General features: G+C 39.5%; 1 protein-coding gene across 4 annotated transcripts in view; it reads right to left on the minus strand.

The window, feature by feature from the left end:
- Positions 1–421: 421 nt before the first annotated feature.
- Positions 422–24,385, minus strand: part of LOC121385172 (zwei Ig domain protein zig-1-like) — a 34,743-nt gene continuing 10,779 nt past the window's right edge. For all 4 annotated transcript variants that reach the window (XM_041515756.1, XM_041515732.1, XM_041515740.1 and 1 more), the window contains exons 3-6: positions 8,118–8,426; positions 7,480–7,668; positions 5,990–6,079; positions 422–4,689 (exon numbers count right to left, since the gene is read on the minus strand). In XM_041515756.1, the coding sequence (XP_041371690.1) occupies positions 4,319–4,689; positions 5,990–6,079; positions 7,480–7,668; positions 8,118–8,426 (959 nt within the window). In that variant the 3' untranslated portion in view covers positions 422–4,318. The remainder of the gene's footprint in view (positions 4,690–5,989; positions 6,080–7,479; positions 7,669–8,117; positions 8,427–24,385) is intronic.

Consider the following 24,385-nt stretch of genomic DNA (forward strand, 5'->3'; position numbering starts at 1 on the left):
CCCTCCCCCAGCCCCAAACCGTCTCCGCCGTCCCTGATTATGGTTAATGTTGTTGTTAGGTGTTTTTTAAAGTATATTAAGCCCCCTCCCCCACCCCTACTTCTCCGCCTTGCGTGATTATGTTTTTTTTGTGTTTTTTTATGTTGTTTTAAGTATCTAATCAATGTCAATGTACCGATGTAGATTTTTTATTCAGAATTATTGAAACACCCCCCCACCCCCCACCCCCCCACCCGCTCCGCCGTGCTTGCATTAATTTCATTGTTGTGTATCCACGTAATGGTCACAGTTACTTGCGAAGTGCAAGTCACATGGTCAAAACTTGGTGGTGGCTAATTAATTTCCAGGTGTATGTATATATCAACAGGAACAATGCAATACAAATCATACCTTTTGATATTTATAACAAAAGCAACAAATCGTGAATTAATACATTTAATATACGTGAAGGTCAAGAACAAATGGCTACTTTAATTACAAATTAAAATAGATGTGAATCATTTTCACTCACACAAAGCAAAAAAACCCTAAAAAACACAAAACAACAACACAAATATCACAGTCGCAATAATATATATATATATATACATGTGCATATTATAATATAATAACTTAATGTATTATATTATAATATATTATGTTATCGAGTTGTAGATCAGAAATGGAATGTTATAATGGAGGGAATAAATGCTAAGATCATTGGGCAATGTTAGTAAATCAATCGGAATTCCTCGGTGGATATATAACAGACTGTGACATAATATTGATACAACGTTCTGTACCAAGAAACAAATAAAAAATGCTGTATTATTAAAAAAAAAAATTATGTTAAAGGTAGGTATTAAAGGTGTACTCTAAAGCGATTAATTTAAATACATTTCTTATCATTTAAAAAAAGATCTAGAATAGTCTGCCACTATGCATAGAGTAATTAATCTTACTCTTATTTGCAGTCATTAACATACTGTCGCAGAAATGTTGCAAATTGACTTTCGTCATACATCGAGGAATTAATCTGTCGAAGAGTTCCGAATGGAATTACTATTCGGAACACTTCGGCAGAATCGGAAATAGGCGAAGTGTTCCGATTAACCAGGAATGAAAGTAAACTAAAATTTACAAACACACACTCGTTTTACTGTGTATAGATGTACACTCGTGAGACAGTAAACTGCAAACATTTAGTTAATAAAAATAGTCTTGTGTCATAGATGATGGGTAACGAGGGAGTGGAAATTATAGCTAATGAAATTCAGTGTCTCCACAAATATATTTCTTACAAGCACGTTGGTGAGAACATCATTCGTTAGTTTTTAATAACACATACCAATAACACATATACGTATGATAACAGTTTAAAGACATACGACTGGCTGCTCCTAGGTGATAATGACTAGTATATTACTGCCATACCATCCAATGAAAAAACAGTACTCGACATCGATTACACTGTGACGTACAAGTTAACTACAAGCGCTAGGGACCCACATTTTTTGAAGATGTGTAAGATATAGAATACTACATTCGTGTCCTCCGTTAAACACAATTTATCTTACAACTCGTTTAAAAACGTATCCAACTGGCTTTCGCTCGTTAAATACGTTTTAAAACAAGTCGTCTAAAGGAAAAAAAAAATGTACCGATTCAGGAGCAGTTAACTATATTCTCAACATGTTTTGATATCCTCTCCCCCATTTCTAAACTCTACACACAAAACTTTCTTTGTTTCTTTTAAAAACGTTCCCTGGCATTAGCCTCATGCCTCCTAACATTCTGTTCGATTTGATAATTGTGATCGACCCCATAACGTAGTAGGGTCTGAAAATAACAAACATCTGAAACAAAATGGACGACTACGCCACAGCATTAACGCATGCGCTATTTTCAACTATTTCTTAGCTTTGGCGAAGCTAAAACAGAAAGAAAAATGCCAGCCAATCAATCAACCAACCAACCAAACCTTTAAAAAAAAAAACCCAGACGGTTATGAACCTTTAAAAAAGAAGAAGAAGACGGTTATGAACCATGAACTTTAAGAATGTCCTGATACAGCAATTGTTTAAGTAGTAAAACACGTCCCTTGAACTGAACCCGCCTGGTGGTATACTGGTTAAGCCATCGGACTCGAGGTTGGTAGGTACTGGGTTCAACCGACTCATTGGGAGACGTGTAAGGCCACTAGACTGACATTATATATATATATATATACACATCTCTCTCTCCAATCATTAACTCACTGTCCTGGACAGTTAGTCTAGACAGTGGAGGCGTGTGTCCAGGACAGCGTGCTTGAACCTTAATTAGATATAAGCATGAAAATAACTTAAAATGAACGAATGCATTAAAATTATAATCACATATGACAGCAACGGGGGTGGGTGGGGGTGGGTGGCCATATGTTAATTTGATTATCAGCTGTGTGGGCCAATACATGATCTTCAAAGTTGTGAGGACAGTACAATTTGCCCACCACCCGCTTCCAACGCCTATATGATAAACGCCAATGCTGAATCCCAACAAAAGTTTTGCGAGTTACTTTTGTCTCTATCCATCACGACGACAATATCTAAATTAAACAGCTGTCTGGTGTGAGTTTTTTTAAACATCAACGTCAACTATTATTGTGACATTTGGACCCGCGTATCAGGGATGTAGTGTGTGTGGACCTATGAAGGGTGTGTGTGACCTATGAAGGGTGTGTGTGACCTATGAAGGGTGTGTGTGTGGGGGGGGGGGGGGAATATAAAACTAGCGGACCATTTATGTACATTTATTCGAGACACCGATGTGAATACTCTATTATTGCGGGTGCGTTCGTTCGAATCCCCGACAATCATCACCCCCCCCCCCCCCCCCCCCCCCCCCCCCCCCCCCCCGCCTACGCCCCTGCGGATAATGACCGTCTTGGCGCAGCGCGGGCGCGAATACCGCGATTTTTGCAGCTCAAATGGAAACACTGCTATTGATAACAAAAGAATATATTGTCTTCTCTCTTTTTTTTTCTTACATTCACTTTTCGCTTCTCTCGCCCGCACCTCTCACGTGAAAAACTGTCCTGACAATATTTCAGTACTTTCATTTCATTATAGTTCATACTGAATGAATCACTGTTGTGGGCCACTTTGAACATATGGTTATTCTGCAGCAACATAAATTAACGTTCATTAGGCTGATGATAGAGATGATGATGATAGAGATGATGATGATGATGACAATGCCAATGATTTATCAGTTTTCGAACATAGGTTTAGGCTAGATTTTCGAAGCTGTCCTGGCGCTACGATATCGTAAAACCATCGTCAGCTATGACATCACACGACGCATACCATAGCCTATGATGGTTTTACAATATGGTAGACCTGAAACAGCTTCGAAAATCTGGGCCCTGGACAGTTAAAATACACGTTGTCTTGCTGTAAAGGTTCTTTGTCCTCTTCACTGGATGGTCTGTATATACATCCACAACAGACTGGTGTTACTGCCAAACTATTTCGCTTGTTGCTTCAAATCTCGGATAGGCATTAAAGCTGCAATCTCGCCTAAATATACTGGACGAAAGAAACGTGAATATTAATTTAGTTTTCCTTAATTTTAAATTATTCAGTTTGAAGCTCATTAGTTTGTGAGTCTATTAAAAGTATTAAAAGTGAACATTTTAATGATTGCGTGTTGTATGACGCTAAACGACGATAACGGTTAATATTCGTGTTTATTAGAACTAGTTGCGTTTGTATTTGGCATTAGTTAATGATGTTATGCTGTATAATAATAACCACTACCTGGCACCGATACTGGATATTGCCACTGGTCATAGTGACGTGTTAATAATTATAGACCTACAGTGGCAGATCCGGGCCCCTGTCCCCCACCTAGATCCACCTCTGCCCTATATTTAAGACTTTTAAGAAACAATTACGCTAAACAAGTAATGAGTTAATAATTTGAACCTCGTTAAAAATGTAAAACAAAACACCTCAAAAACCCCAAACGAACTGGCATTGTATTTCGCTGTACACCATCTTAATTTAAATATTATCAAAGAAATGTATTCTTATGCAAAATCTTTTCTACAATGTTAAAATTATATCAACTTCTACAAATTTGAATACTGGTAACTGGACCCCAAATATAACACAATAAGAGAAGAAACTAATGATTATTTTTGTCTAGTGGTGCCAACAAGATTTGTTACAATCACAGTAGCAATATCCGGTGTCGGTCTCAGGCAGTGATGTATGGCTAGGCGATATTGCAGCTTTAAGTGAGACCTTTGTTTTATATTGTATAGACATTAAATACATTCTGGAATGGCATATCATCAGTGAATATTATGTCCAAGGGTAAACAGGCACAAAAACAGAGGCACTAGATGCGTCCTTCTAAACACAGATTGGGCACCGCTCACTTCCAGTATCTGGAAGTTTCTCACAGTGGAACCATGTTTGTTTTTAGCTTCACAAGAATATAATCCTGTATCATCGACTTGAAAGTCTGTAAACCGTATAACAGCTTTCTTGATGTTTTCGTGCGAATGTAGCATCACGGTAGCCTTGGTAACGAGATCCGCGCTGTCTTTAGTCCAGGATATAACAGGGGATGGGTATCCTGAGGGAACACATCTCAACTCCAATCCTGCTTTACCATGGTGCGGCTCTGTCTGGTTGTTTCCGTCCAAGAAATAAGGCCTACCTAAAAAACAAAATGATAATCATTCAGGAACTATTTTAGGTGTTACTAACACAACATGATTCTGGTGAATAGGGCCTTTTTGTCAAAGACTGTCTGCTTGTTTCCGTCCAATAAATAAGGTCATCCTAGAAAACAAAATGATTTAGTGAATAAAGTGGCCTACCTAGAAAACAAACTAACAACCATAATTTATAAATTCTTGTAGATTTTTCACTATTTCACTCTAAAATGTGTTATCATCACTGTAGAAAGTGTTATCTTCACTGTAAGAAAGCTGGAACTATTTTGCTGCTGGCATTTTAAAAATAAATGTAAATTGCCAAAAGTTATCTAATAAATAGAAAATTTCATGTTTTTTGTCAAATATGATTAATATCTCATTTTGTGAAGTTTGCAATCATATCACACTCGTCTCGCAAGCGCAACTCGTGAGATATGATTACAAACTTCACTCGATGAGATATAAATCATATTTGACAAAAAACATGAAATATCCTCTATTTATCAAATATTATTTAACTTGGGATGGGCAGTAACAAAACAAAATAAGTTCATGGCCACGGTACTTTTGGTTTGATTTCAGCTAGACAAAAAAGAATTTTTTTCCATTAGGGCACTGGATCTATCCAATGTAACAATTGCAGATCATGTTTCTGGCAAATGAAGCCTTTTTAAAAACAAATTTGTTCTCAGAATATTAATAATATGGATTAGTGAGTACAAATTATAATTTATGTCTGGTGAGTGTATATGGTATAAATAAACTAACGTGTGAATGTGTCAGTATGTCTGTTTGTGTGTGTGTGCATGTGCGTGTGCATGTGAGTCTGTCTGTATGTGTGTGTGTGCATGTGTGTGTCTGTATGTGTGTGTGTGTGTGTCTGTGCATGTGCGTGTGTCTGCATGTATGTATGTGTGTGTGTGCATGTGTGTCTGTATGTATGTATGTGTGTGTGTGCATGTGTGTCTGTATGTATGTATGTGTGTGTGTGCATGTGTGTCTGTATGTATGTATGTGTGTGTGTGCATATGTGTCTGTATGTATGTATGTGCATGTGTGCACGTGTGTGTGCATGTGTGCACGTGTGTGTATGTACGTGCACGCTTGTGTGTGTATGTGTGTGTGTGCGTGTGTGTCTGTGTGCGTGTGTGATCAACACAATGTGATCAACTCTAGAACATACTATAGGAGTAGGCCATCACATCATACTATCATCAAAGCCATAACTGACTATAGACACAAACATTAATATCATCATCAGCATCATCACCACCACCATCATGAGTAGCAGACACTCACCGAAAATGATGACATCATGAGTTATATTCCCTTGTTGCTCTCCTTCTTGTGCGGTCATTTCACACTCGTATTTGCCCGTGTCACTGTAAGCTGTAGTGGGGAAAAAAAATGACGAGCTTTAAAATACTGGTTTCCATGTAATCTGTATCATGATGCAGACTGGCAGAGCCCAAAGGTTGGCTTTCCAGCCAGTGCACCATGACTGGTGTATCAAAAGCTGTGGTATGTACTATCCTGTTTGTGGGATGGTGCATATAAAAGATCCCTTGCTGCTAATCGAAAAGAGTAGCCCATGAAGTGGCGACAGTGGGTTTCCTCTCTCAATATCTGTGTGTTCCTTAATCATGACTGATGCCATATAACCGTAAATAAAATGTGTTGAGTGCGTCATTCAATAAAATATTTCCTTTCTTCCTTCCAAAGGTTGGGTTTTTGTTGTTGCTGTCTTTAACAATGGAAGGATGGAAGGATGCACTCAACACATTTTATTTATGGAAGCAAACTCAAGACAGTCATTTTAAATTTCATCGCTATAAGGAGGGAGAGGGAACCTGGAAAGGGGGTGGACAGAGAAAGGCATTGAAAAAGACAAAGACAGAGACAGAAAGAGAGGGGGAGAATGAGAAAGATTGAACCTAGGAGGGATGGGAGAGACAGTGATACATGATACATATACTAAGGTATGCACACGCCCACACACACACACACACACACACACCATACATGCACACACACCATACATGCACACACACCATACATGCACACACACACACCATACATGTGTGCACGCACACACACACACCATACATGCACACACACACCATACATGTGTGCACACACACACACACACACCATACATGCACACACACATACACCATATATGCACGCGCACACACACACACACACACACACAATACATACACAGACGCACACACACAAAGACCATATATGCACGCACACTCACACACAACAGGCACACCCACCATACAGGTACACACACACACACACACCATACATGCACACACACACCATACATGCACACACACACCATACATGCACACACACACACCATACATGTGTGCACACACACACACACACACACCATACATGCACACACACACACCATACATGTACACACACACACACATACATACCATACATGCACGCGCACACACCATACATGCACGCGCACACACCATACATGCACGCACACACACAATACATGCACGCACACACACAATACATGCACGCACACACAATACATGCACACACACACAATACATGCACACTCATACACACAATACATGCACACTCATACACACAATACATGCACACTCAAACACACAATACATGCACACTCATACACACACACCATACATACACACACAAACACCATATATGCATGCACACACACACACCATACATGCACACACACACAAACACCATATATGCACGCACACACAATACATGCACACACACACAATACTTACAAGAATTGTTGATTTCCAGTGTTGTTTTGTGATCTTTAAATACAATTCTTTGTAACAGTTCTGGCAGTGCAGATAGACTAACGCCATCTTTCTTCCATTTTGTTTTCATTTTCACAGCGAGGCTTCCCACATTGCATTTCACAGTAATGGGATTGCCGGGGTTAGTAACAACTTCCGGTGTATTTTGAACTGCAAATGTGAAAGAGAGAAAACATAATAAAGCAAAAGATGTTATTGCCAAAACTATTTTCAATCAGAAAACATCACACACAAAAACACACACACACACACACACACACACACACACACACACACACACACACACACACACAGTGTATACACCTCTCCAATAATATGTCCGACCCCATATACGCCAAAATGTGTGTCGTTAAATCAAATATTTCTTTCTTTTTCTAACAATGTATTATTATATTTACAATGTTGGGGGTGGAGCACACAAGACGTTGTTTGGGTGTGTGTGTGGGGGGGGGGGGAGGATTGTTTATTTTTTTTTTCCAATTGTGTTTTTTTCGGGTGGTTTTTTGTGGGTTTGTTTTGTTTTGTTGTTTTTAGGCAGGTTTTTTGTTTTTGTTTTTTTGGGGGGGGGGGGGGAGAGAGATTTTTAATTTGAATCTTACATGTGACGACTCTGACGTCGATGTCTTCATTCAAGCTTTCCACCCTGCAGCTGTAGCGTCCTGAATCGCCGGCGCCGATGCTGTTCTTGGTCAGGGTTGATGTGGTAACCACGAGCATATCGCCGTTATCGAGTATCTCATAACCCTGGTGTTTCAACACAGTGAAGTCCGGACTCGACAGTTCCACGCTGCCCTTAAACCACCTGACTACTCCGTTTGGACTAATCGATTTGAAAACACATTTCATCTCAAGAAGAGCATGCGCCTGGATGTAGACTGGAGATTTAGATAGCATTGATAATGTGCTACCTGAAAAATACATAATTAAAAACAAAATCATTAAAATGTGGTCATAAATTCATATTCAGAGGTGGATCTAGGGGGAGGCCCCAGGGGCCCGCCCTCCCCCCCCCCCCCAAATTTTGTGAGTTATAATTTTATTATATATTAATTTAAAAAAATTACGATCCCTCTCTAAACCTCCACCAAAGTTCCCTTGGCATTCCGCCTCATGGCATTGCCCCCCCCCCCCCCCCAAAATAGATTTTCTGGATCCGCCACTGATGATTATGAATAGTTTTACAAAATGAGACATCAAACCCCTTCTGACTTTTTGTTTTGCGGCGAAACTCCTCCTTTTTAAATCCAAATAATAAATAAAAATATCTATATATAAATACAAGTTCTAAACAGTTTGTACGACAGGTCTCAGTGGTGTCGTGGTTAGGTCATCAAACACAAGGCTGGTAGGTACTGGATTTGCAGCCAGGTACCGGTTCCCACCCACAGCAAGTTTTAATGACTCAATGGGTAAGTGTAAGACTACTACACCGACTTCTCTATCACAAGGGGTGGGACTTAGCCCAGTGGTAAAGCGTTCGCCTGATGCGCGGTCGGTCCCGTCGGTGAGCCAATTGGGCTATTTCTCGTTCCAGCCAGTGCACCACGACTGGTATATCAAAGGCCATGGTATATACTACCCTGTCTGTGGGATGGTGCATATAAAAGATCCCTTGCTGCTAATCGAAAAGAGTAGCCCATGAAGTGGCGATAGCGGACTTCCTCTCTCAGTATCTGTGTAGTCCTTAACCACATGTCTCACGCCATATAACCGTAAATAAAATGTGTTGAGTACGTTGTTAAATAAAACATTTCCTTCTCTTTCCTCTCTATCACTAACCCACTGTCCTGGACAAACAGCTACGGTAGCTGAGGTATGTGCCCAGGAAAGCATGCTTGAACCTTAATTGGATATTAGCACGAAAATAAGAAGAAATGAAATGAAATTTGCACGACTACCGAAACATATATGGACGAGAACTAAAACTGATTTTGGAATATTACTCATCAAAAACTGAAAAGTATTATCCATTGTCCTGAGGGTGAAGTAGTCGCTTGATGCGATCGACCCCTTTTCTGTGGGCCCATTTGGACTATTTCTCATTCCAGCCAGTGCGTCACGTCTGCTATATCAAAGGCCGTGGTATGTGCAATCCTGTCTGTGGATGGTGCATATAAAAAATCTCTTTCTACTAATAAAAAAATGTAGCGGGTTTCCTTTCTAAGACTATGTCAAAATTACCAACTTTGACATTCAACAGCTGATGATTAATAAATCAATGTGCTCTAGTGGTGTCATTAAACAAAACAAACTTTTTTCATTGGCATGAAAACAAATGAGACCTAGCTGCTGAAAGACAGATATACGAAGAGACGGGCGGACACACACATGCACACCCCTCCTCCCAACACACACGCACCCCCTCCCAACATACACACACACCCTCCCAACACACACGCACCCACCCTCCCAACACACACACGCACCCCCTCCTCCCAACACACATGCGCCCCCCAACACACTCACACCCCCTCCCAACATACACGCACCTCCCAACACACACGCACCCTCCCAACATACACACACCCTCCCAACACACACACACACACACCCTCCCAACACACACACACACCCTCCCAACACACCCTCCCAACACACACGCACCTCCCATGACACACGCACCCTCCTCCCAACATACACGCACCCCCTCCTAACACACACACACACACACACACACACACACATTGAGTGCCATATATTTATGCATGACATTAAAATCCTTTAAGTGTTAGTGTAACGAACTTTCATCGTGTGGACTTTGTAGATTAAACTTTTTCTACGTTCCGCTGACGCGAGCGCTACGAAACGTTACGAACGATTCATTATCCTGCAATCAGCCTGACAGGATAGGTAAACATTAGCAATATACTGATTTGTGCACTTCTCGTTAATTCGAATGACCACCAGACAGATCGTTCGCGAAAGTTAGTGTTGCTTGCTTTCTGTCGCTGAAGGGTAGCGCAATGAATGCGTCAGAGGAGAAACATCACTACGTTATTGGATACTGGAGACAAAAGACACAAAACTCATGTCGCCTACTGAACGCAGTCCGGTTTCTTCCTTCCATCTTTGTAACTGTATACTAAGCTACTTGGTCCACGGTCAACAATCTACGAGTCGGAGTTAAACAGGACAAAGTCATTAACTCACAATCACTTCCTGTGGTCAGGGTTTAGTTCGGTTGTTTGTTTCTTCTTTAGGTGGTGGCCAACCCAGACCGTAAGGGAATTTGGCAGCCTCAGGAAGAACTCTCGCGTGTTGTTCGCCCTTTTTGGTATAGGTCTTTTTATAAGAAAATAATGATAATACTGCTTCACCTCGTAGGACCGATGTACGGCTGGAAATAATTGCACACCAAAATTTTATTTTAAAAAATAATTTCAGACCCCCGATCCTATCGGAGGCCGGACTCGGGATAGGCGTGTTCGAAACCCTAGTGGTATATGGACACGTTAAACTAGTTACTAAGTTAGGTTAAACAATTATTTTATCGCTAAAGTTAGGATTCTTTTCGTTATCAAAAAACACATAATAATAAAACCTATTTAAAATTTTATGCTGTAAAACCTTACAAATCAGTTGACTTTCATACCGAAAATCGTACGATTTTGTTTTGCAATTCATGAAATTCGTGACTACTAACATGAAAAAATACGTACTTCCAAATCCAACATAGCATTTCAGTGTTCTTTCACGAACCCCTCTCCCCCCAACCCCACAAGACCCCCCCCCCCCCCCCCCCCCCCCCCCCCCCCCCCCCCCCCCCTACACACACGCATATATTTGATAACGTTTAAAACTGAATATATCATTTATTTCGTAAATGATCAGTGAAACTTCGCGTAAAATATCTAAGTTTTATGTCTAGTATACCTAGCTACACAATCGGGCTCGAAAGATCAGACAAGCACACCAATGTACAATCTAATTAAAATTAGCTCCACTATTACACGTGGATCTAACAGCAGCCCGTTGGAGCCATGTCCAGTTGACCTTTTATTCGACTAATTAAAACCTTACTTGCAAAATCATGTCAGTGATTTAAAAAGAATTTGAAACGAAATGATTCGGGTGAATTACGAAGTATGCCGGAAACTAATTTCAATATAAAATTTTATATAAAATTCGTTTCAAGACAAAAAACAAAACAAAAAAACAAAACAAAACAACCGTGATGGTATAGCCATAAAATCTGTTTTATATACTAGTATACAAGCCAGAGTTTATTACTGCACTTTTCTCCCTGTTTTTTCAATGTTGAAATAGACCAACAAGTTCGCCTATTACATAAATAGTCTCGACCGATATTTTTAGAATTTCTATGCTCCCGGATAACGTTATAAAAATTGGTCAATATTTAAATTGTTATTTATAGATGAAATGTCACCTGGACATGGGAGTCTACGCTATTCTGTTAGATCTACTGGTGAGACCAGTAGAGCTAATTTTAATCAGAATGACCAATGTACGAATCGCACTCCTGCGCTTTTTGTCAATTGTATTTCTTTATCAACATATCTCTAACCAAATTAACTTACTAGGACAAAAGATATACACGCAACTTAGCGTTTTCCCTAGCTGCTTTTAGCATGGTGCGGCACCATGCCTCAATAGTCTAGCGCCATCTTGCCTTAATCGGTGTCATGCTGTCCTGAGTTAAACAATCCTTTTGAATAATTAATTCTAAAATTTCCTTTATAAAACACTAAAAAAAAAAAAATTGTATTATTAATTAATAAACTATCCCTGTTACAAATATATAATGCTAATTATTTATTAAAGCAAGAACATTAATAGCATTTATTTTTATTTCTGTAGAAAAAATGTGTCTTTAATGAAAATAACCAAGTGCTCTGAAAATGGCGAAAATTCCCCCAAAATGTTTGGTCCACCATGCCTTGCCAAATTTCTAGGGAAACCACTACAACTGTTGAACAATATAATAATACGTTGCAGCAAATATGTGTAATGTAACGTAATTATAGCTCAATGTGTCAGATGATCTTCTACTTTTATCAGAAACCCCGCATGGTCTACAACAGCTCCTTGATCAGCTAGATATATATTGTAAAGACAACAATCTTACTATTAATTTAAATAAAACATTTTTTTTTTTTTTTTGGTAGCCAAAGTACAACAAATAAGCTTACTTGGCATCTCTTGGGCAGTAAAGTACCAGTTGTAACAAAGTATACATATTTAGGGGTTGACTTTACTCAAAATGGAAATTTTAAAGAATGTTCCCGATCAATTTGGAGCAAAGGACTAGGTTGTGTTTATAAAATGCAGAAAGAATTCTCAAATATTAACCTACCAGTAGACATTTTATTGGTTGGCTTCACAAACTATAGTATTACATTGGTGAGTTGAATCAAAAACGAAGCACTGTCCCATTCATCTAATAAATATAATTAAAACTAAGTATCACAATATTTTAAAATAAAATCTTACAGCTCCAGCCAAAAGAAATGGATCCAGTAATAAGATGCAAACATACAAATTATATAAGCACAATATTCAACCGTATACACCCAGAAAATCGTAAAGCTGTTACTAAATTACGTCTAAGTGACCACAAATTGAAAATAGAGTCTGGGCGCCATATAAAAACCTTCACCCCAGTAGAAGAACGTTTATGTGACCACTGCAACGTAATTGAAGATGAATACCATTACAATACTAGTATGTAAGAAATATAATATTCAACGTGTCAAATTATATGAATATCTAACTTTCCATAATTACCTATTTACAAGTATGAGTATGCAAGAAAAAATTATATTTATTATGCAAAACCAAAATCCAGCCTGTGCCGGTGCGGTATGCAAATTTGCTCATGATTAATATACATTTATTGCCCATAATTAGTGCTTATTTAATCATTAGAATAATATGATATTTGTTTGTGCATATGTTTTGCATCCAGTTCCGTGTGGAATGTCTGTATGTAATAAATATTTATCTTTATCTTTAGAACACGAAATACACGCCAAGCTGCAAATAATATCTCAACTAAACAAAAACTAAAAAATGCAAAAAATATTTGTATAATGTCAAATGAGTAAGAGTTTTTACATTTAACACCATAAACCTATGACCTTTAACCTCTCTGATTGTAATGCACGCCTCACCTCTGCGAACTGGGTGTTGGAACAATTCACATTTTTAAAGCATGGGATACTTGATAAGAACGCGAGCCTGTCAGACTCGTAATATAAAACAAGAAATAAAATAAAATCGCACTTGTTTTCTATGGGGGATTGGTTTCCAGTGTTTTTTTGCCGGCGTGCTGCGTGCACTGCCTTAACAAAACAGACCCACCCACCTATCATCAGACACGCCCACCTATCTGATCAGCGTGACGCTAGAGACAAAACATCTGGGTGCAGAATCTTGACCTATCCTGGATTCCACAAACAATCGCGGTTAATATCAAAGGCATCTGCAGGCTTTCTCTTTTCTACCACCTTCGGTTTGTTTATATTCTTGTCCATTTTGGTTCCGTTCTCAGATGAGCCAGTTTATGTATGAAGCATGTTGAAAGCTATCAGCACATTATTCTCTAAAAGTAATAATTATCAGTGCAAACACTGAAGCCAATAAGAGAAAAAGTTTGTTTTGTTTAACGACACCACTAGAGCACATTGATTAATTAATCATCGGCTATTGGATGTCAAACATTTGGTAATTCTAACACGTTGTCACCCGCAACTGGTGTAACAAAGGCCGTGGTATGTACTGTCTTGTCTGTGGGATAGTGCATATAAAAGATCCCTTGCTGCTAATCGAAAAGAGTAGCCCATGAATTGGCGACAACGCGTTTCCTCACTCATTATCTGTGTGGTCCTTAACCATATGTCCGACGCCATATAACCGTAAATACAAATGTGTTGAGTGCGTCGTTAAATAAAACATTTCCTTCCGTCCTTCCATGATTGTTAGTTTATGTGAGTACTCTTCCTTGGTAACTACCTTGCAACAAATCAACCGGTTGACCATGAATATTTTAGTTGGGCACCCTTATTACAAAGTACCTCCTCATTTTTCTGTTACACAAATGGTTGTATACCACTTCACTTGCAGTTATTATCAGTTAGTACCAAAAATAACATGTAACTTCAAACTGATGATTCCAGCCAGTGCACCACGACTGATACATCAAAGGCCGTGGTATGTGCTATCCTATCTATGGGATGGTGTATATAAAAGATTTCTTGCTGCTAATCGAAAAGAGTAGCCCGTGTGAAGTGGCGACAGCGGGTTTCCTTCATCAATATCTGTGTGGCCCTTAACCATATGTCCGACGCCATATAACCGTAAATAAAATGTGTTGAGTGCGTCGTTAAATAAACCATTTCCTTCTTCCTCCCTTCCCTTCAAACTGATAGGTTATTTAAATGCCACAGAGGTCAACCTACTTGTAATCACGAAAAAAACATTTCAAGAGGCAATTCAGCATTTTGTAAAAAAAAATTTAATGAAGAACTATTTCCTAATCCGTATTAGCATCAAAACAAATACAAATGTTCATCCATCTGAAACCTCTACTCAGGTGTGCATTTAACGGTCGTCATGTCGCCCGAGGCATGTGAAAACAATGTCGGGCAAGTTAAAACCTTATCTTGAGTCGCCCGCCTGACGATCGAAATCTTGCACATACGTTACAGCGTATTACTTCGGAAAGTACAAAATGTAATGTTTGTAAAACAACAACCAAAAAGTTAGATTTGACAATAATTCAATTGACTGGTTCTCCAGTACGTATAATATACCAAAACATGTCTTCTGGGGGAAATCAGGGGCCAACCAGTCTATTAAAATAAAAAGCATTCAGAACACTCTCTCGATTTCGTTTACCAGCATGCAGTTACATTGGGAGTGCTCGATTGGGCGATCAGAGTTTAACGGGAACTATTATAAATATTCCACCAATCGAGCAAAATTGAAACGAAACAGCTATAATGTGGTTGTCGAAAATAGTTCCATGGTTGTTTATTTAGAGCACTGCGTAAACTGCGTACAATAGTGCTGCATCTGCACGTGCATACACTAATGTCTGCATTCTTTGATTCTGCCCACACCACCTCGAGGTCATGAAGTGTTGGAATCCAGTCCGAGCTGAATGTGTCGCTCGTTGGGAATTCCGATTAGGCCTAAATTCTGATTCTTAAAATTACCCAACAATCGTACCCATTGTGTCCGAATGTTTACACTGTTGCACATGTACCGGCCTCGGTGGCGTCGTGGCAGGCCATCGGTCTACAGGCTGGTAGGTACTGGGTTCGGATCCCAGTCGAGGCATGGGATTTTTAATCGAGATACCGACTCCAAACCGTGAGTGAGTGCTCCGCAAGGCTCAATGGGTAGGTGTAAACCACTTGCACCGACCAGTGATCCATAACTGGTTCAACAAAGGCCATGGTTTGTGCTATCCTGCCTGTGGGAAGCGCAAATAAAAGATCCCTTGCTGCCTGTCGTAAAAAGAGTAGCCTATGTGGCGACAGCGGGTTTCCTCTAAAAACAGTGTCAGAATGACCATATGTTTGACGTCCAATAGCCGATGATAAGATAAAAAATCAATGTGCTCTAGCGGCGTCGTTAAATAAAATAAACTTTACTTTTGTTGCACATGTGGTGTTGTCATTATTTTTATGACAGTAATTTGATTAAAAAATACAAAAATAAAAACAAAATCAACAAAAAACAAACAAAAAACACAATAACACAGGTTTTTAAGGTTCTTCGCCGTTTTGGTGCAATAGTTTGTACACCGACATCGTTGAAATTTGAGTAGGGAAAGGAAATAAACGTCCATCACATTCCACTGGGACGACACTCAAGCCCGGATGAACAATGTCTAAGGCGGATGGGGGGGGGGGGGGGGGGGGGGGGGGGGGGGGGGGGCACATTCTCTAGTAGGGGCTTCAGATTTTGATTTATATGGAGGACGCAAAAACGTGGGACAGCCCCACCCCACCCACCCCCAGTTCCTACGGGCTTGTATCGATTCATATTCATTAAAACTATGAACACACCTTATACTTCTTAACCAAGCAATGTTACCATTATAACCATTCATTTACAAGACAACTACTAAGGTATCAAACTTGTTAGATTCATGTTCCATAAACGTTATCTGTTAATACTGGTTGTCGAGTACTCCATTTTGTCATTTGCCTTAAAATTGTTTATAAGCATTTTAACAAACAAGCACAACAAGCAAACGTAAAAAACGAACAGTTTTGTTTTGATAAAGTTCTGACTTTAAGCTATGTCACTAAATGTTTCTGCTACCAAAATGGGTGACTTTGTTAATATTTACAGCTGATGCTACAGTTCGTGACGTTCATGTGGGAAACTGTGCTTCATAACAGCCAATTTATTGCCCATTTGAAGGGTAGAAATATATTGTAACTCTAGATAGAACCGAATGCGTATGCCCATTGAAACTGCCCATGCCAAGTACAATACTTTTTTTTATTCGGGATACTCAAATATTGCATGGGCAAGTCGAACTGTTGGCAAGTCAAAACAAAAACAAAAACAAAAACCAAAAAAACAAAAGAGAGAGAGAAAAAAAAATCCCAAGTGCACATCCTAGCCTCTACATGTATTTTGCACAGTCACACACATTCAAGTTTTTATACTATATATAAATCGCTACACACACATACCACAACTATTTAAAATATATGTTGTGCATCTTATACTAAAATTTAAGAATCTCATTACGTACGTCCATTGTTTTCTTAATCTATATACACTTAGCTAGACGTTTCATAGTTAAGTATTCTTTAGACTAAAAACAACATTCTCGAGTAGAGAACTTTTAACACAATAGCGCAGGCCTCTGAGAGTTGAACATTTGCGTAACCCATTTATCGGTCACGCAAAAACAAATTCAGGTAACCTTTTTTTTTTTTTTTTTTTTTTTACATAAACCTTACCTACATAAATACTATACTGACACACAATGAAAACGCAAAAACAACTTTTCATTGCAAATAACGACAAACTATTAATGAATTGATGGATAATGTAATATGACATTAATGACTGGTATTCATGAGATACATTCACATGGAAACATGGCCAGTTATCATCAGTAATCGAAAAGTTCAACAACCCTCCCCCCTCCCCACCCTTATCAAGGTCAGTATCTGGTGTGTCCACTACTGGCTCGTGAGCATGCATGAAGACGACGGGGAAAGGATTGGCACAAACATCTCAAATAAGCCACAGGAATGTTCCTCCACTCCTCCTGCAACGCCTGTACAAACTCAGCGACGTTACGCGGTGGTGGCTGGCAGTGACGTACATGACGTCCTAACTCAACCCACATGTATTCAATGGATTCAAATCCGGTGAAACGGCGGGCCAGTTCATAACGGTGATACCGGCTTGTTGCAGGAATGCCTGGGTAATTCTTGCAGTATGTGGACGGGCATTGTCTTGTTAAAACAGAAGGGGACCTCCTTGTCTTCGGTAACGGCGCAAAAGTGGCTAGAGAATTGGTCTTAGAATAACGTCAACATAACGCTGGGCTGTAAGGGCATCGTGGACAATGATGAGATCACTCCTGAAATCACAGTTGATTGCCCCCCATACCATCAGACAACCGCCGCCAAACCGATCACGTTCCCCCACACATTCGTCAGCGTACCGTTCATGGAGTCTCCTGTACACACGTGCTCTTCCATCGGCACAGGAGACAGAGAAACGGGACTCATCTGAGAGAACAATGCTCTGGTAAAAGGCTGGTGGATGATTACCATTCTAGAGAGCAAACTGTAGTCTCGCAGCACGATGTCGCGGTGTCATGATGTTACCGTTGTACGGGCGTCTGCATCTGAGTCCAGCCGTTCTGAGTCGACGGATGACCGTCATCGGATGGATAGGCCTTCCATGACGTCCTATCGTGTTGCTTGCTGTCATCGTCGCAGTTCTGAACCGGTCTGTTGATGACGTTTAACAAGTCGTCCGATAGTTGATGGATGGACTCTGAAGGTCCTAGCACCTTGGCTTTGCGAAGTTCCCCCGTGAACCATGCCCAACACTCGCTCCCTTTGTTCTTCTCCGAGTCGTGGCATTCTTAATGTGACGAGGAATATGACACCGTTACGTGACGTTTATGTGTCTACATACTGGCATTTCACGTGCAATTGCATGCAGCATGATTGAGCATGTAGTGAACGCATTTCACACCATTTTGTGTGTTTCTGCTATTGTATGTGTAACGAGGACAAAACCAAGATTAAAACCCAGACAAAAGTACCAATCAATGGCTTCCTCTCATAAATTGTTATTTGAAGTCCATTAAATATATTTTTCATTAATCACAACAAAATATTGAAAAATATCTGTTTTGCGTTTTCATTGTGTTCTTAATTTAATGTGCCATCGAAAAATAGGTTACGCAAAAGTAGATTTGCATGAGCGACACACGAACGAAACGGTCCTTCTCGCAATTATCATAGGCCTAAACTTGATTTAAAAATATTTTCTTAAATTACATACACTAATCAAGAAAATATACATTCTAACTTCATGAGCAGATGACATTCTTCACCTTGGTTGAGAAATGCTGTAAAATGTATATCTTGACCAATGTTTTTGCACATTAAATTTCCAAAACAGTTGGTTTTGAGGGATTTTTTTTACGTCAAGCGAACTGGAATAATGTACTTAAATTTGTTGCTGGAACGAGATACATGTATAGTCAACCTCATCCCACTCCACAAGTTAACGTAAACTGTTAAAAATAGAATCGCCTGCCTTTTAAAGGGACAGATCGTAGTTTCAGCCCATGGAAATGCACACTAAGTTTGCTTAATATACAAACCTGTAACACATTTGGATAAAATTACAATAGACCTCTTTCACATTCCACTGCGCATGTGCCCGTTGCGGGGTAACTCGAGGATGCAAACCGCGAACTCGCGCGAGATCTCGCAAAAATAGACCTGTGGACAAGTTGGGGGCATAGACAATGGGAGGCCACGCAATAGGAATGTGAATATCTCCATGATTAATTATTTTATCAGTAGGGAACCCGAAAATTCTGTCGATATCCAACAAGACTTATTGGAGACATTTGTGAATTATTGCTTATCACGAAATAAAAAATATTTGGTTGTTAACGCCCGACAAACCATCGGTTCGGATTCGTACGCAATAAATATCGGATATGGGCTAAAATAATATTAATGTGTGCGCGCGTGTATATATGCAGATATTTATTGTATTTAACATGATTTAAATATTTATAAAGCGTTATACAGATAACTACATTCAGGATTCTTGTCGGGATTTCTTTTCACCAAGTTATTTAAAATTTTGTTCGGTATTTGGAATAAAATTAAATGATACATATAAAATTTTAGCTATGGTATATAAAACATTACAATCAAGCCCGTAGGGATGATATCTGGAGTTGGAGGACGGGAGGGGGCACAATCTGTAGAGGTGGGGGGCAAACGCCATATTTTAAACCGGGTTTATAAAAGTGGGTCTATAGTCCCTCCGACTTCTCGGTTGCTACCGACCTTAGAATGGTCAGAAATGTAACAGTATTGCATAAACAGCTATTTAAATTCGAAGCAAGATTATTTAACATAAGAAAGATATAAGTTTTATTTATAACAAATTAGACTAGCCGACAGCTTGATAATATAGCTACAAACTCAGGATGGTCTCTTTATTATAAGGGTTTATTATGCGCAGTCATAAGGTACTTCGTTTGAATGTTTAAAGCAAACATATTGGACCGAATTTACGAAGCCTGTTTTTTTCTTAAACGCAGGTGTTTAAGCATTACAATTGTATGTAGTTACACGCGTGTAACTCATAAACATGCTTTGTAAATTCGGCTCATAAAGTACCATGTTAGGCCCGTAGCGGGTGAGGTGGGCGGAGGGATATCGGACGACCCCACTCCCCCCACGCAGGATTGAGGGTTCCGCTCAAATGAAAAAAAAAAAATCGGATTTTACATCTAAAAGTCCTTGTCCCCAAATGACCAGGATAACGTAGCAAGAACGTCTGTCTGAGGTTCCATTTGCTGAAGGTTCGATCCTCCTCAGTGGGCCAGTTTGATTATTTCCCGTCCCAACCAATGACCCATCAAAGGACGTTGTGTATGCTATCCTATTTGTTTATGAAGTATGCCATGTATCATTTATTATAAATACATTGGTACGACTAAAAACAAACGGTTTCTTGTCGTGGCTCTGTGACCAGGCCATTTTACATGCATACCACAACTTAATGCAACTTGTTAACGTATATTTCGCGTCAAAGTTTGTGTATTATTCTCAAGTGTAACCGGCGTCATCTCATTGTTTGGCAAGGGTTTTTTATATATATATATATATATATATATATATATATATATATATATATATATATATCTGGGAACCCCCCCCCCCCCCTCACCCTCACCCTCCGTATACGGCTCCGAGCCTTCCGCGCTCGCGTTTGATGAGTTCCGTTTACACGAAATTTCTACCCCCCCCCCCCCCCCCTCCCCCCGCTAATCATGCTGGCTACGGGCCTGAAGTTATATACAATATTCATAAGTTAGACCAAACATCAAATTAGGATCGTATTGGGTTGCATGGGTCTACCACTCTGAAAAAGTTGCTGAACTTTATGTTATGTATAATCATGTACGTTATAAAAACATGTGATACTTGCATACCATATCGATATATAGGACTTCTCCCTGTGCTTGTAAATGTGTATCAAAGTACTGATGGTATCGCTAACGATCTCGACCAATGTTCTCAGGTACAAAATACAAAATAGTAACCAAACACTATTGTACATACAGATATATGTTTACTTCAAACTGATCTTCATGTAAAGAAGAAGATGTCATCTTCTAAATTCTTCAAAACAAACAACGTAAACAGCATGTCAACTTTTACTTCCGCGTTTACATGTGACAAACTTTGAGCCGCGTTTACTCGGTTTCTGGCATCATGCTAAGTTGTAGGTTTTGCGTGTGACGGCTCATATATGTTTTAAAACTTCGTAAATATCAGATATTATTTCAAGTAAAGTTGTATTTATCTGATATAAATGATAGTGAAACTAAACTAAACTAAACTAAAATAATAAATAAAATAAAATAAATAAGTAAATAAATAAATAAATAAATAAATAAATAATTTGTTGATAGACATGTAACATTGATTAGTAGTTGTACGACTGTCTTTTTTTAATGAAACGATAAGGGGAAAATAGAGCTGTGATAAACGTCTATGTTAGTTAGGGGTTTTGTTGGGTATTTTAGGGGGAAGAGGAGGCATAATTTATTAAATTTTAAATACTGATACAACTATAATTCTAATTTATTAAAAGTAGCAAACACATTCCACTAAAGTTAATTTTATTGTATGAATCTTTGAATTTTGCGTTATTAAAATACTCTTGACAGGCGGCTCCAGAGACTTCGTCTAAATTAATGTTTCACTACTTTCGGTCTTAAGCCATTTCGATGTAAACTTTAGTAGACCATTTTTCGCAGCCATTTTACCATCTTATACGAAATATGTACGTTAGTCGCTAGAGATTCACAGCTCCTACGAAGCTACTCACGACGCTCATGACAACTGTCGATCATGCCCCCCAATTTGTATATAGCCTCGATACCGTCCAATTCGGCAAGGGACGGTACTCTTCGCGCACATACGCAATGGGAATGTGAAAGAGGTCTATTGAGTGAAACTCGAGTCTGTGACTTTGAAATGGTGAAACCGGCCTCGGTGGCGTCGTGGTAGGCCATCGGTCTACAGGCTGGTAGGTACTGGGTTCGGATCCAAGTCGAGGCATGGGATTTTTAATCCAGATACCGACTCCAAACCCTGAGTGAGTGCTCCGCAAGGCTCAATGGGTAGGTGTAAACCACTTGCACCGACCAGTGATCCATAACTGGTTCAACAAAGGCCATAGCTTGTGCTATCCTGCCTGTGGGAAGCGCAAATAAAATATCCCTTGCTGCTAATCGGAAGAGTAGCCCATGTAGTGGCGACAGCGGGTTTCCTCTCAAAATCTGTGTGTTCCTTAACCATATGTCTGACACCATATAACCGTAAATAAAATGTGTTGAGTGCGTCGTTAAATAAAAAACTTTTTACCAATCTATGAAAGCAGGGACAGTTTTTTAAAATCTTAGGGAACCAGAAATTGGTTCACGTTATTTTACCTAAATCACGGATTGTTTGGCTACACGAACTATACTTGCATAGCGAATAAACTTTTATTTTTAGAATATAAACGTTGACCACGTAACCGTTTGGCAGTTCACATGAAACTGAAGTTGCGTAACCATCACGCGAACAGAACGACGGTTCGCGTGAAATAGTGTGCCATGTGACAGTGTACTTGAACCATGGTCGCTTAAAAATACGCTATATTGTTTCGCTTTTGTTTTGTTTTGTTGTTTATTGTTAGTTTGTTTTTAATTTTTTGGGAGGGTATGTGTCATAGATCGTCCATGATCAATTAATAAATCAATGTGCTCTTGTGGTGTCGTAACACATGTTTATTAAGAAAGTTTCTCATGTATTTTACTGTGTATATATATATTGAGTCAGTTTCTCATGTATTTTACTGTGTATATATATATTGAGTCAGACTTTAATAATAATAATAATAAAAAGCTGTCTTACACCAAAAGTAAAGTTTGTTTTATTTAACGACGCCACTAGAGCACATTGATTTTTTTTATCTTATCATCGGCTATTGGACGTCAAACATATGGTCATTCTGACACTTTTTTTATAGAGGAAACCCGCTGTCGCCACATAGGCTACTCTTTTACGACAGGCAGCAAGGGATCTTTTATTTGCGCTTCCCATAGACAGGATAACACAAACCATGGCCTTTGTTGAACCAGTTATGGATCACTGGTCGGTGCAAGTGGTTTACACCTACCCATTGAGTCTTGCGGAGCACTCACTCGGAGTTTGGAGTCGGTATCTGGATTAAAAAACCCATGCCTCGACTGGGATCCGAACCCAGTACTTACCAGCCTATAGACCGATGGCCTAACCACAACGCCACCGAGGCCGGTATCTTACACCAATACAGTAAGGGGCGAGACGTAGCCCAGTGGTAATGCGCTCGCTTGATGCGCGATCTGTTTGGGATCGATCCCCGTTAGGGGGCCCATTGGGCTTTTTCTCGCTCCAGCCAGTGCACTACGACTGGTACATCAAAGGCCGTGGTGTGTGAAATGGGAGGGTGCATATAAAAGATCCCTTGCTGCTAATCGAAAAGAGTAGCCCATGAAGTGGCGACAGCGGGTTTCTTCCCTCAATATCTGTGTGGTCCGACGCCATATAACCGTAAATAAAATGTGTTGAGTACGTCGTTAAATAAAACATTTCCTTCCTTCCTTCCAATACCGTAACACCTGGTCCGGGATTCTGCATACCTGGCAGCTTTTCTTTGAACGTTCTGCAGCACATTCTGTGGCGTCTTTATTGCATACACCTATCAGTGATCCATGCCTAATTACCTGCAGGAAGTGGATCGTAACGCGTTTTACAGACTCGGCAGCCGTCGAAACTGGCAGTCTGGCCAGAATTAGGACGGCGTGCATTCTGCAGCAACCAAAACTGTACTTAGTACCAACCCATACACATAATGCACGCTACCATAAAGTCTAGGTTATAAAGCCAATACCTTACATTTCATTAATTAATTAATTAATTAACTTTTTTTCTTTCTTTTACACCAGTTCTTGATCGCCATTCTCCGAAACTGAGTGAATAAAATGTTTTAATGTGCATTAGTTTCTCTCTTTACAAACGCAAATAGCTAACAAAACAATATGATCCAAATTTGGTAAATAAATACA

The sequence above is a fragment of the Gigantopelta aegis genome, chromosome 2, assembly GCF_016097555.1.
Source record: "Gigantopelta aegis isolate Gae_Host chromosome 2, Gae_host_genome, whole genome shotgun sequence".
Classification (NCBI taxonomy): domain Eukaryota; kingdom Metazoa; phylum Mollusca; class Gastropoda; order Neomphalida; family Peltospiridae; genus Gigantopelta; species Gigantopelta aegis.